General features: G+C 39.1%; 1 protein-coding gene across 4 annotated transcripts in view; it reads right to left on the bottom strand.

Moving 5' to 3' along the window:
- tasora (transcription activation suppressor a) overlaps positions 1-14,516 on the bottom strand; it is a 67,283-nt gene that overhangs the window by 39,808 nt on the left and 12,959 nt on the right. For all 4 annotated transcript variants that reach the window (XM_077231962.1, XM_077231960.1, XM_077231961.1 and 1 more), the window contains exons 5-7: positions 8,943-9,034; positions 8,724-8,855; positions 8,207-8,340 (exon numbers count right to left, since the gene is read on the bottom strand). In XM_077231962.1, coding sequence (XP_077088077.1) covers positions 8,207-8,340; positions 8,724-8,855; positions 8,943-9,034 — 358 coding nt within the window. The remainder of the gene's footprint in view (positions 1-8,206; positions 8,341-8,723; positions 8,856-8,942; positions 9,035-14,516) is intronic.

Raw genomic sequence — 14,516 nt, 5'->3', positions numbered from 1 at the left:
AAACTCTGTGCATTATTCCTGTTATCTCTGTATCTCTGCTCTGAAACTCTTTGCATTATTCCTGTTATCTCTGTATCTCTGCTCTGAAACTCTGTGCATTATTCCTGTTATCTCTTTATCTCTGCTCTGAAACTCTGTGCATTATTCCTGTTATCTCTGTATCTCTGCTCTGAAACTCTGTTGCATTATTCCTGTTATCTCTGTATCTCTGCTCTGAAACTCTGTGCATTATTCCTGTTATCTCTTTATCTCTGCTCTGAAACTCTGTGCATTATTCCTGTTATCTCTTTATCTCTGCTCTGAAACTCTGTTGGATTATTCCTGTTATCTCTGTATCTCTGCTCTGAAACTCTGTTGCATTATTCCTGTTATCTCTTTATCTCTGCTCTGAAACTCTGTGCATTATTCCTGTTATCTCTGTATCTCTGCTCTGAAACTCTGTTGCATTATTCCTGTTATCTCTGTATCTCTGCTCTGAAACTCTGTTGCATTATTCCTGTTATCTCTTTATCTCTGCTCTGAAACTCTTTGCATTATTCCTGTTATCTCTGTATCTCTGCTCTGAAACTCTGTGCATTATTCCTATTATCTCTGTATCTCTGCTCTGAAACTCTGTTGCATTATTCCTGTTATCTCTTTATCTCTGCTCTGAAACTCTGTTGCATTATTCCTGTTATCTCTTTATCTCTGCTCTGAAACTCTGTGCATTATTCCTGTTATCTCTGTATCTCTGCTCTGAAACTCTGTTGCATTATTCCTGTTATCTCTGTATCTCTGCTCTGAAACTCTGTGCATTATTCCTGTTATCTCTGTATCTCTGCTCTGAAACTCTGTTGCATTATTCCTGTTATCTCTGTATCTCTGCTCTGAAACTCTGTGCATTATTCCTGTTATCTCTGTATCTCTGCTCTGAAACTCTGTGCATTATTCCTGTTATCTCTGTATCTCTGCTCTGAAACTCTGTTGCATTATTCCTGTTATCTCTTTATCTCTGCTCTGAAACTCTGTGAATTATTCCTGTTATCTCTTTATCTCTGCTCTGAAACTCTTTGCATTATTCCTGTTATCTCTGTATCTCTGCTCTGAAACTCTGTTGCATTATTCCTGTTATCTCTTTATCTCTGTTCTGAAACTCTGTGCATAATTCCTGTTATCTCTTTATCTCTGCTCTGAAACTCTGTGCATTATTCCGGTTATCTCTGTATCTCTGCTCTGAAACTCTGTGCATTATTCCTGTTATCTTTGTATCTCTGCTCTGAAACTCTGTTGCATTATTCCTGTTATCTCTGTATCTCTGCTCTGAAACTCTGTTGCATTATTCCTGTTATCTCTTTATCTCTGCTCTGAAACTCTGTTGCATTATTCCTGTTATCTCTTTATCTCTGCTCTGAAACTCTGTGAATTATTCCTGTTATCTCTGTATCTCTGCTCTGAAACTCTGTTGCATTATTCCTGTTATCTCTGTATCTCTGCTCTGAAACTCTGTTGCATTATTCCTGTTATCTCTTTATCTCTGCTCTGAAACTCTGTGCATTATTCCTGTTATCTCTGTATCTCTGCTCTGAAACTCTGTGAATTATTCCTGTTATCTCTGTATCTCTGCTCTGAAACTCTGTTGCATTATTCCTGTTATCTCTGTATCTCTGCTCTGAAACTCTGTTGCATTATTCCTGTTATCTCTGTATCTCTGCTCTGAAACTCTGTGAATTATTCCTGTTATCTCTGTATCTCTGCTCTGAAACTCTGTTGCATTATTCCTCTTATCTCTTTATCTCTGCTCTGAAACTGTGAATTATTCCTGTTATCTCTGTATCTCTGCTCTGAAACTCTGTTGCATTATTCCTGTTATCTCTGTATCTCTGCTCTGAAACTCTGTGCATTATTCCTGTTATCTCTTTATCTCTGCTCTGAAACTCTGTTGCTTTATTCCTGTTATCTCTGTATCTCTGCTCTGAAACTCTGTGAATTATTCCTGTTATCTCTTTATCTCTGCTCTGAAACTCTGTGAATTATTCCTGTTATCTCTTTATCTCTGCTCTGAAACTCTGTGCATTATTCCTGTTATCTCTTTATCTCTGCTCTGAAACTCTGTGAATTATTCCTGTTATCTCTTTATCTCTGCTCTGAAACTCTGTGCATTATTCCTGTTATCTCTTTATCTCTGCTCTGAAACTCTGTGCATTATTCCTGTTATCTCTTTATCTCTGCTCTGAAACTCTGTTGCATTATTCCTGTTATCTCTGTATCTCTGCTCTGTAACTCTGTTGCTTTGTTCCTGTTATCTCTTTATCTCTGCTCTGAAACTCTGTTGCATTATTCCTGTTATCTCTTTATCTCTGCTCTGAAACTCTGTGAATTATTCCTGTTATCTCTTTATCTCTGCTCTGAAACTCTGTGCATTATTCCTGTTATCTCTTTATCTCTGCTCTGAAACTCTGTGCATTATTCCTGTTATCTCTTTATCTCTGCTCTGAAACTCTGTTGCATTATTCCTGTTATCTCTGTATCTCTGCTCTGAAACTCTGTGCATTATTCCTGTTATCTCTTTATCTCTGCTCTGAAACTCTGTTGCATTATTCCTGTTATCTCTGTATCTCTGCTCTGAAACTCTGTGCATTATTCCTGTTATCTCTGTATCTCTGCTCTGAAACTCTGTTGCATTATTCCTGTTATCTCTGTATCTCTGCTCTGAAACTCTGTTGCATTATTCCTGTTATCTCTGTATCTCTGCTCTGAAACTCTGTGCATTATTCCTGTTATCTCTTTATCTCTGCTCTGAAACTCTGTTGCATTATTCCTGTTATCTCTTTATCTCTGCTCTGAAACTCTGTGAATTATTCCTGTTATCTCTTTATCTCTGCTCCGAAACTCTGTGCATTATTCCTGTTATCTCTTTATCTCTGCTCTGAAACTCTGTTGCATTATTCCTGTTATCTCTTTATCTCTGCTCTGAAACTCTGTGAATTATTCCTGTTATCTCTTTATCTCTGCTCTGAAACTCTGTTGCATTATTCCTGTTATCTCTTTATCTCTGCTCTGAAACTCTGTTGCATTATTCCTGTTATCTCTGTATCTCTGCTCTGAAACTCTGTGCATTATTCCTGTTATCTCTGTATCTCTGCTCTGAAACTCTTTGCATTATTCCTGTTATCTCTTTATCTCTGCTCTGAAACTCTGTTGCATTATTCCTGTTATCTCTTTATCTCTGCTCTGAAACTCTGTGAATTATTCCTGTTATCTCTTTATCTCTGCTCTGAAACTCTGTTGCATTATTCCTGTTATCTCTTTATCTCTGCTCTGAAACTCTGTTGCATTATTCCTGTTATCTCTGTATCTCTGCTCTGAAACTCTGTGCATTATTCCTGTTATCTCTGTATCTCTGCTCTGAAACTCTTTGCATTATTCCTGTTATCTCTTTATCTCTGCTCTGAAACTCTGTTGCATTATTCCTGTTATCTCTTTATCTCTGCTCTGAAACTCTGTGAATTATTCCTGTTATCTCTTTATCTCTGCTCTGAAACTCTGTTGCATTATTCCTGTTATCTCTTTATCTCTGCTCTGAAACTCTGTTGCATTATTCCTGTTATCTCTGTATCTCTGCTCTGAAACTCTGTGCATTATTCCTGTTATCTCTGTATCTCTGCTCTGAAACTCTGTGCATTATTCCTGTTATCTCTTTATCTCTGCTCTGAAACTCTGTTGCATTATTCCTGTTATCTCTTTATCTCTGCTCTGAAACTCTGTGAATTATTCCTGTTATCTCTTTATCTCTGCTCTGAAACTCTGTTGCATTATTCCTGTTATCTCTGTATCTCTGCTCTGAAACTCTCTGCATTATTCCTGTTATCTCTGTATCTCTGCTCTGAAACTCTGTTGCATTATTCCTGTTATCTCTTTATCTCTGCTCTGAAACTCTGTTGCATTATTCCTGTTATCTCTGTATCTCTGCTCTGAAACTCTGTGCATTATTCCTGTTATCTCTGTATCTCTGCTCTGAAACTCTGTGCATTATTCCTGTTATCTCTGTATCTCTGCTCTGAAACTCTCTGCATTATTCCTGTTATCTCTGTATCTCTGCTCTGAAACTCTGTGAATTATTCCTGTTATCTCTGTATCTCTGCTCTGAAACTCTGTTGCATTATTCCTGTTATCTCTTTATCTCGGCTCTGAAACTCTCTGCATTATTCCTGTTATCTCTGTATCTCTGCTCTGTAACTCTGTGAATTATTCCTGTTATCTCTTTATCTCTGCTCTGAAACTCTCTGCATTATTCCTGTTATCTCTGTATCTCTGCTCTGTAACTCTGTGAATTATTCCTGTTATCTCTTTATCTCTGCTCTGAAACTCTCTGCATTATTCCTGTTATCTCTTTATCTCTGCTCTGAAACTCTCTGCATTATTCCTGTTATCTCTGTATCTCTGCTCTGAAACTCTGTTGCATTATTCCTGTTATCTCTTTATCTCGGCTCTGAAACTCTCTGCATTATTCCTGTTATCTCTGTATCTCTGCTCTGAAACTGTGCATTATTCCTGTTATCTCTTTATCTCTGCTCTGAAACTCTGTGCATTATTCCTGTTATCTCTTTATCTCTGCTCTGAAACTCTGTGCATTATTCCTGTTATCTCTTTATCTCTGCTCTGAAACTCTGTGCATTATTCCTGTTATCTCTGTATCTCTGCTCTGAAACTCTCTGCATTATTCCTGTTATCTCTGTATCTCTGCTCTGTAACTCTGTTGAATTATTCCTGTTATCTCTGTATCTCTGCTCTGAAACTCTGTTGCATTATTCCTGTTATCTCTGTATCTCTGCTCTGAAACTCTGTTGCATTATTCCTGTTATCTCTTTATCTCTGCTCTGAAACTGTGCATTATTCCTGTTATCTCTGTATCTCTGCTCTGAAACTCTGTGCATTATTCCTGTTATCTCTGTATCTCTGCTCTGAAACTCTGTTGCTTTATTCCTGTTATCTCTGTATCTCTGCTCTGAAACTCTGTTGCATTATTCCTGTTATCTCTGTATCTCTGCTCTGAAACTCTGTTGCATTATTCCTGTTATCTCTGTATCTCTGCTCTGAAACTCTGTGCATTATTCCTGTTATCTCTGTATCTCTGCTCTGAAACTCTCTGCATTATTCCTGTTATCTCTGTATCTCTGCTCTGAAACTCTGTTGCATTATTCCTGTTATCTCTGTATCTCTGCTCTGAAACTCTGTGCATTATTCCTGTTATCTCTGTATCTCTGCTCTGAAACTCTGTTGCATTATTCCTGTTATCTCTGTATCTCTGCTCTGAAACTCTGTTGCATTATTCCTGTTATCTCTGTATCTCTGCTCTGAAACTCTGTTGCATTATTCCTGTTATCTCTGTATCTCTGCTCTGAAACTCTGTGCATTATTCCTGTTATCTCTTTATCTCTGCTCTGAAACTCTGTTGCATTATTCCTGTTATCTCTTTATCTCTGCTCTGAAACTCTGTGAATTATTCCTGTTATCTCTGTATCTCTGCTCTGAAACTCTGTTGCATTATTCCTGTTATCTCTGTATCTCTGCTCTGAAACTCTGTGCATTATTCCTGTTATCTCTGTATCTCTGCTCTGAAACTCTGTTGCATTATTCCTGTTATCTCTTTACCTCTGCTCTGAAACTCTGTGCATTATTCCTGTTATCTCTTTACCTCTGCTCTGAAACTCTGTGCATTATTCCTGTTATCTCTTTACCTCTGCTCTGAAACTCTGTTGCATTATTCCTGTTATCTCTTTACCTCTGCTCTGAAACTCTGTGCATTATTCCTGTTATCTCTTTATCTCTGCTCTGAAACTCTGTGAATTATTCCTGTTATCTCTTTACCTCTGCTCTGAAACTCTGTGCATTATTCCTGTTATCTCTTTATCTCTGCTCTGAAACTCTGTGAATTATTCCTGTTATCTCTTTACCTCTGCTCTGAAACTCTGTTGCTTTATTCCTGTTATCTCTGTATCTCTGCTCTGAAACTGTGAATTATTCCTGTTATCTCTGTATCTCTGCTCTGAAACTCTGTTGCATTATTCCTGTTATCTCTGTATCTCTGCTCTGAAACTCTGTGCATTATTCCTGTTATCTCTTTATCTCTGCTCTGAAACTCTGTTGCTTTATTCCTGTTATCTCTGTATCTCTGCTCTGAAACTCTGTGAATTATTCCTGTTATCTCTTTATCTCTGCTCTGAAACTCTGTGAATTATTCCTGTTATCTCTTTATCTCTGCTCTGAAACTCTGTGCATTATTCCTGTTATCTCTTTATCTCTGCTCTGAAACTCTGTGAATTATTCCTGTTATCTCTGTATCTCTGCTCTGAAACTCTGTGAATTATTCCTGTTATCTCTTTATCTCTGCTCTGAAACTCTGTGAATTATTCCTGTTATCTCTTTATCTCTGCTCTGAAACTCTGTTGCATTATTCCTGTTATCTCTGTATCTCTGCTCTGAAACTCTGTGCATTATTCCTGTTATCTCTTTATCTCTGCTCTGAAACTCTGTGAATTATTCCTGTTATCTCTTTATCTCTGCTCTGAAACTCTGTGCATTATTCCTGTTATCTCTTTATCTCTGCTCTGAAACTCTGTTGCATTATTCCTGTTATCTCTTTATCTCTGCTCTGAAACTCTGTGAATTATTCCTGTTATCTCTTTATCTCTGCTCTGAAACTCTGTGCATTATTCCTGTTATCTCTTTATCTCTGCTCTGAAACTCTGTGCATTATTCCTGTTATCTCTTTATCTCTGCTCTGAAACTCTGTTGCTTTATTCCTGTTATCTCTGTATCTCTGCTCTGAAACTCTGTTGCTTTATTCCTGTTATCTCTGTATCTCTGCTCTGAAACTCTGTGAATTATTCCTGTTATCTCTTTATCTCTGCTCTGAAACTCTGTTGCATTATTCCTGTTATCTCTTTATCTCTGCTCTGAAACTCTGTTGCTTTATTCCTGTTATCTCTGTATCTCTGCTCTGAAACTCTGTGAATTATTCCTGTTATCTCTTTATCTCTGCTCTGAAACTCTGTGAATTATTCCTGTTATCTCTTTATCTCTGCTCTGAAACTCTGTGCATTATTCCTGTTATCTCTTTATCTCTGCTCTGAAACTCTGTGCATTATTCCTGTTATCTCTTTATCTCTGCTCTGAAACTCTGTTGCATTATTCCTGTTATCTCTGTATCTCTGCTCTGAAACTCTGTGCATTATTCCTGTTATCTCTTTATCTCTGCTCTGAAACTCTGTTGCATTATTCCTGTTATCTCTGTATCTCTGCTCTGAAACTCTGTGCATTATTCCTGTTATCTCTTTATCTCTGCTCTGAAACTCTGTTGCATTATTCCTGTTATCTCTTTATCTCTGCTCTGAAACTCTGTGAATTATTCCTGTTATCTCTTTATCTCTGCTCTGAAACTCTGTTGCATTATTCCTGTTATCTCTGTATCTCTGCTCTGAAACTCTCTGCATTATTCCTGTTATCTCTGTATCTCTGCTCTGAAACTCTGTTGCATTATTCCTGTTATCTCTTTATCTCTGCTCTGAAACTCTGTTGCATTATTCCTGTTATCTCTTTATCTCTGCTCTGTAACTCTGTGAATTATTCCTGTTATCTCTTTATCTCTGCTCTGAAACTCTCTGCATTATTCCTGTTATCTCTGTATCTCTGCTCTGAAACTCTGTGAATTATTCCTGTTATCTCTTTATCTCTGCTCTGAAACTCTCTGCATTATTCCTGTTATCTCTGTATCTCTGCTCTGAAACTCTGTGCATTATTCCTGTTATCTCTTTATCTCTGCTCTGAAACTCTGTGCATTATTCCTGTTATCTCTGTATCTCTGCTCTGAAACTCTCTGCATTATTCCTGTTATCTCTGTATCTCTGCTCTGAAACTCTGTTGCATTATTCCTGTTATCTCTGTATCTCTGCTCTGAAACTCTGTGCATTATTCCTGTTATCTCTTTATCTCTGCTCTGAAACTCTGTTGCATTATTCCTGTTATCTCTGTATCTCTGCTCTGAAACTCTGTTGCATTATTCCTGTTATCTCTTTATCTCTGCTCTGAAACTGTGCATTATTCCTGTTATCTCTGTATCTCTGCTCTGAAACTCTGTTGCTTTATTCCTGTTATCTCTTTATCTCTGCTCTGAAACCCTGAGCTGTGGAGAGCGCTGTAATAAAGGTGAGTGTGAGCAGGAGAGCACCTGAGAGGAGCGAGCGGTTTGGGCACAGCCGTCGAAGTCTCTCTGCTCTTGAAGTGATACGAGACCACAGCGTACGGGCACACGTGTCTTGGCCTGGACCAGATCTCCAAGTCCACGTACTCGTAGAAGTATTGCTGTGAACAGACACCCTTTAGACGTCTCACACAAGACTAATGTCTTTATGAGCATTTGATCAAGCCGTAACACTTTACAATAAGGTTCATTATATAATGTACTAACTAAACATGAGCAATACATCTGTTACTGTATTAGTTTATCTTTGTTAACGTTAGCTAATAAAAATACAGCTGTTCGTTGTTAGTTTACAGTGCATTAACTAATGTTAACAAATACAATCTTTGATTTAATAATGTATTAGTAAATGTTGAAATTAATATGAAGTAGGATTAATAAATGCTGTAGAAGTATTGTTCATGTTCACTAATGCCCCTGCTGTAGAGCGTTACGATCGAGCAGTGCGTCGCTCGTCCTTCAGTGAAACACAGCGCTAGTTTACCTGTGTGTACTCGAAAGCCCTGTACGCCAGCAGTGATGTCACTCGAGTCGAGTTCTTGGAGAAGTGGCTGTCAAACTTAGGAGTAGGATCTATACATCTGGACATACAATCATGCACACTCTTGACTTTACCCTGAAGGACACAAGATCGAACATCAGACTCAACAGCACGACGAGTTATAACACTGAACATATCAGATCGATCAAGCTGATGATGTACCTTTATAACCTTGAATATGATGATGTTTCCTGTGGATCCAGGCTCGATGGGGCTGATTTGAAGTAAATCAGAAAACTGACACAGGTAAACTCCTGCAACATGAACATATCCAGCATTCACTGAGGCAGAAGAACAGTGTGTGACACGGCCCAAAATATGCTATTCCTTATTTCATTACTGCATTTATTAGTAAATATGTTATTTCTTATTTCATTACTGCAGTTATTAGTAAATATGTTATTTCTTATTTTATTACTGCAGTGATTAGTAAATATGTTATTTCTTATTTCATTACTGCAGTTATTAGTAAATATGCTATTTCTTATTTCATTACTGCAGTTATTAGTAAATATGTTATTTCTTATTTCATTAGTGCATCTATTAGTAAATATGTTATTTCTTATTTCATTACTGCAGTTATTAGTAAATATGCTATTTCTTATTTCATTACTGCAGTTATTAGTAAATATGTTATTTCTTATTTCATTAGTGCATCTATTAGTAAATATGTTATTTCTTATTTCATTACTGCAGTTATTAGTAAATGGTTATTAGTTATTAGTAAGTTTTGTGTCAAACTCAACTGATTTTGTGTCAAACTCAACTGATTTTGTTTTGTGTCAAACTCAACTGATTTTGTGTCAAACTCAAATGATTTTGTGTCAAACTCAACTGATTTTGTGTAATTTTGTGTCAAACTCAACTGATTTTGTGTCAAACTCAACAGATTTTGTGTCATTTTGTGTAAAACTCAAATGATTTTGTGTCAAACTCAACTGATTTTGTGTAATTTTGTGTCAAACTCAACTGATTGTGTCAAACTCAACAGATTTTGTGTCATTTTGTGTCAAACTCAACTGATTTTGTGTCATTTCGTGTCAAACTCAACTGATTTTGTGTCAAACTCAACTGATTTTGTGTCAAACTCAACTGATTTTGTGTCAAACTCAACTGATTTTGTGTCATTTTGTGTCAAACTCAACTGATTTTGTGTCATTTTGTGTCAAACTCAAATGATTTTGTGTCAAACTCAACTGATTTTGTCAAACTCAACTGATTTTGTGTCATTTTGTGTCAAACTCAACTGATTTTGTGTCAAACTCAACTGATTTTGTGTCAAACTCAACTGATTTTGTGTCAAACTCAACTGATTTTGTGTCAAACTCAACTGATTTTGTGTCAAACTCAACTGATTTTGTGTCAAACTCAACTGATTTTGTGTCAAACTCAACTGATTTTGTGTCATTTTGTGTCAAACTCAACTGATTTTGTGTCATTTTGTGTCAAACTCAAATGATTTTGTGTCAAACTCAACTGATTTTGTGTCATTTTGTGTCAAACTCAACTGATTTTGTCAAACTCAACTGATTTTGTGTCATTTTGTGTCAAACTCAACTGATTTTGTGTCATTTTGTGTCAAACTCAACTGATTTTGTGTCAAACTCAACTGATTTTGTGTCAAACTCAACTGATTTTGTGTCAAACTCAACTGATTTTGTGTCAAACTCAACTGATTTTGTGTCATTTTGTGTCAAACTCAACTGATTTTGTGTCATTTTGTGCCAAACTCAACTGATTTTGTGTCATTTTGTGTCAAACTCAACTGATTTTGTGTCCTCAATATGTCCCGAGTAAGGGGAAAAAGCCCCGAAGAATCCCATTAGGGGAAAGTTTCGAAAAAGACCCAAATATACGCCTTAAATTTTATACAGTAAAAATTTTAGTTTTAATTTTAGTTTAGTTTTTAATTTTAGAGTTGATTACTTACATCAAGACAAACTGTTTGTATGAAATTGTTTGTTAACATGGACAAAAGGTGCAAAATCTAATTACGTGCTAATTTGCATAAATAACACAACATATCTAAATAGTTGAATTTTGTTGAGATATAACAGTAAAAGACTATAGAGGCAAACAAACGGTGCAGAGATTCAGTCATTGATTCAAGGTCCACTCAGCTGTCAATCAACTGTCACTCCTTCCTTTTGTTTCTCCTACATGGATTAATTTGATTGTTTGATCCAGACACTTATTTGACCTACCCTTTGTCTTCTGCATTCTCTTTACCCGTGTCTCCTGATCTTCCCTTATCCCACAGAACCAGTCCCACAGAACCAGTCCCACAGACCCAGCAACACTGACCCAGCACCACTGACCCAGCCCCACTGACCCAGCACCACTGACCCAGCCCCAGACCCAGTCCCACAGACCCATCCCCACTGAACCAGTCCCACAGACCCAGCCCCACAGACCCAGTCCCACAGACCCAGCCCCTCAGACCCAGCCCCACAGACCCAGCCCCACAGACCCAGTCCCACAGACCCAGCCCCACAGACCCAGTCCCACAGACCCAGCCCCTCAGACCCAGTCCCACAGACCCAGCCCCAGAGACCCAGTCCCACAGACCCAGCCCCTCAGACCCAGTCCCACAGACCCAGCCCCACAGACCCAGCCCCACAGACCCAGTCCCACAGACCCAGTCCCACAGACCCAGCCCCACAGACCCAGCCCCACAGACCCAGCCCCACTGACCCAGTCCCACAGACCCAGCCCCACAGACCCAGCCCCACAGACCCAGTCCCACAGACCCAGCCCCACAGACCCAGTCCCACAGACCCAGTCCCACAGACCCAGCCCCACAGACCCAGTCCCACAGACCCAGCCCCTCAGACCCAGTCCCGCAGACCCAGCCCCGCAGACCCAGCCCCACAGACCCAGTCCCACAGACCCAGTCCCACAGACCCAGCCCCACAGACCCAGTCCCACAGACCCAACCCCACAGACCCAGCCCCACAGACCCAGTCCCACAGACCCAGTCCCACAGACCCAGCCCCACAGACCCAGTCCCACAGACCCAACCCCACAGACCCAGCCCCACAGACCCAGCCCTACAGACCTAGTCCCACTGACCCAGCCCCACTGAACCAGTCCCACAGACCCAGTCCCACAGACCCAGCCCCACAGACCCAGTTCCACAGCCCCAGCCCCACAGACCCAGTCCCAAACCCCATCTCTGCAATAATAATTAATAACGGCTGGTTTCTAAAGTACTTCTTCCTGCCTCTATGTATTAATGTTCATGGGTGATGTGTTCCATTCAGACCTTAAGATTTAGTCTTTTACTGTTATATGTCAACAAGATTCAAGACATTTTCACCTGCTATACCCAATGTTTAGGTCTGTTGTGTTATTTATGCAAATTAGCACATACATAGATTATGCACCGTTTGTCCATGTTAACAAACAATTAAAAAAAAACTTGTAATACATTTTTTGTTTGTCTTGATGCAAGTAATCAACTCGGTAATTTTCATGATGATATCTAAATGTCACACTTTGTACCCTATTCACACTTTGTACCCTACCCTATGAGAAAAGAATAAATATGCGTCAGAATATTTGGGTCTTTTTCGAAACTTTCCCCTAATGGGATTCTTCGGGGCTTTTTTCCTTACTCAGGACATATTGAGGATACAAAATCAGTTGGGTTTGCTTCCATTGCAATTTGTTCAACCGTTTTTCATAAAATGACTGGACTATTTGTGCTGTTACTTCTGAAACTAAGTCTCAGCTTTCAATTTCTGTCAGTTCGGTCACAATAATGAGAGATCGCTGGCTCAGCGCATGATCATCTGTAACACTACGCTAGTTTACAGCAGCAAACACACACGTGTGTGTGAACATCGGAAGGAATGAGGAGTTACAGTGCAACGTACAGAAATGATCATGTCTCATGAAATGCTCAGTGTTTCATCACATTACCTCGGTTTAAATATTCATATTTCAACAACAAATTGGAGTAGAAAGATTATTATAAGTATTATAAAGTTGATATAAAAACTCCCTTATGTGCATTACATTTTTGTAAACAACTACAAGATTTAGATTTTTTAAATTCTATTTATTAATTGATTATTAAATAAAGTTTATTTTAATTTTCAGTTTTTGGCAAAATGGATACTTTATAATTTTTATTAAATTATAAAAAATAAACAAATCAGTAAAGAAACATTACTATAGAAATAATACTATTGTACTGCAAAATAAAACGTAATATTTATAATTAAAAACAAATTACTAATGTTTATAATACTAATGCTATCAATAATAATGGAAAACTGCATGCAGACCCTAAAGCTCATCAGATGACAGATCCATGAAGGATGTCATAATCAGATGTGTGTGTAATGCTTTATGTGTGTGTGTAATGCTCTAGGTGTGTGTGTGTAATGCTCTAGGTGTGTGTGTGTGTAATCCTCTAGAGTTGTGTTGACGAGGTGAGTTCTCGTGCGAGTGTGTGTTGTGTGTGAGTGTGTGCAATGCTCTAGGTGTGTGTGTGTAATGCTCTAGGTGTGTGTAATCCTCTAGTGTTGTGTTGACGAGGTGTGTTCTCGTGCGAGTGTGTGTTGTGTGTGTGTAATCCTCTAGGTGTGTGTGTGTAATGCTCTAGGTGTGTGTAATCCTCTAGTGTTGTGTTGACGAGGTGTGTTCTCGTGCGAGTGTGTGTTGTGTGCGAGTGTGTGCAATGCTCTAGATGTGTGTGTGTAATCCTCTAGTGTTGTGTTGACGAGGTGTATTCTCGTGCGAGTCTGTGTTGTGTGTGTGTAAAGCTCTAGGTGTGTGTAATCCTCTAGTGTTGTGTTGACGAGGTGTGTTCTCGTGCGAGTGTGTGTTGTGTGTGTGTGTGTGTGATGCTCTAGGTGTGTGTGTTTAATGCTCTAGGTGTGTGTAATCCTCTAGTGTTGTGTTGACGAGGTGTGTTCTCGTGCGAGTGTGTGTGTAATCCTCTAGGTGTGTGTGTGTAATGCTCTAGGTGTGTGTAATCCTCTAGTGTTGTGTTGACGAGGTGTGTTCTCGTGCGAGTGTGTGTTGTGTGTGTGTGATGCTCTAGGTGTGTGTGTGTAATGCTCTAGGTGTGTGTAATCCTCTAGTGTTGTGTTGACGAGGTGTGTTCTCGTGCGAGTCTGTGTTGTGTGTGTGTAATGCTCTAGGTGTGTGTAATCCTCTAGTGTTGTGTTGACGAGGTGTGTTCTTGTGCGAGTGTGTGTTGTGTGTGTGTAATCCTCTAGGTGTGTGTGTGTAATGCTCTAGGTGTGTGTAATCCTTTAGTGTTGTGTTGACGAGGTGTGTTCTCGTGCGAGTTGTGTGTGAGTGTGTGCAATGCTCTAGGTGTGTGTGATTAATGCTCTAGGTGTGTGTAATCCTCTAGTGTTGTGTTGACGAGGTGTGTTCTCGTGCGAGTGTGTGTTTTGTGTGTGTGTGTGTAATCCTCTAGGTGTGTGTGTGTAATGCTCTAGGTGTGTGTAATCCTCTAGTGTTGTGTTGACGAGGTGTGTTCTCGTGCGAGTGTGTGTTTTGTGTGTGTGTGTGTAATCCTCTAGGTGTGTGTGTGTAATCCTCTAGGGTTGTGTTGACGAGGTGTGTTCTCGTGCGAGTGTGTGTTTTGTGTGTGTGTGTGTAATCCTCTAGGTGTGTGTGTGTAATGCTCTAGGTGTGTGTAATCCTCTAGTGTTGTGTTGACGAGGTGTGTACTCGAGTGAGTGTGTGTTGTGTGTAGATGTAGTGTGAAGGCTT

This window comes from Siphateles boraxobius, unplaced genomic scaffold, assembly GCF_051911475.1.
Source record: "Siphateles boraxobius isolate OS27281-9 unplaced genomic scaffold, OSU_SipBor_1 160, whole genome shotgun sequence".
NCBI classification, from domain to species: Eukaryota; Metazoa; Chordata; class Actinopteri; order Cypriniformes; family Leuciscidae; genus Siphateles; species Siphateles boraxobius.
The sequence above is the reverse complement of the archived record's forward strand: the minus strand, read 5'-3'. Positions and strand labels throughout refer to the sequence as shown.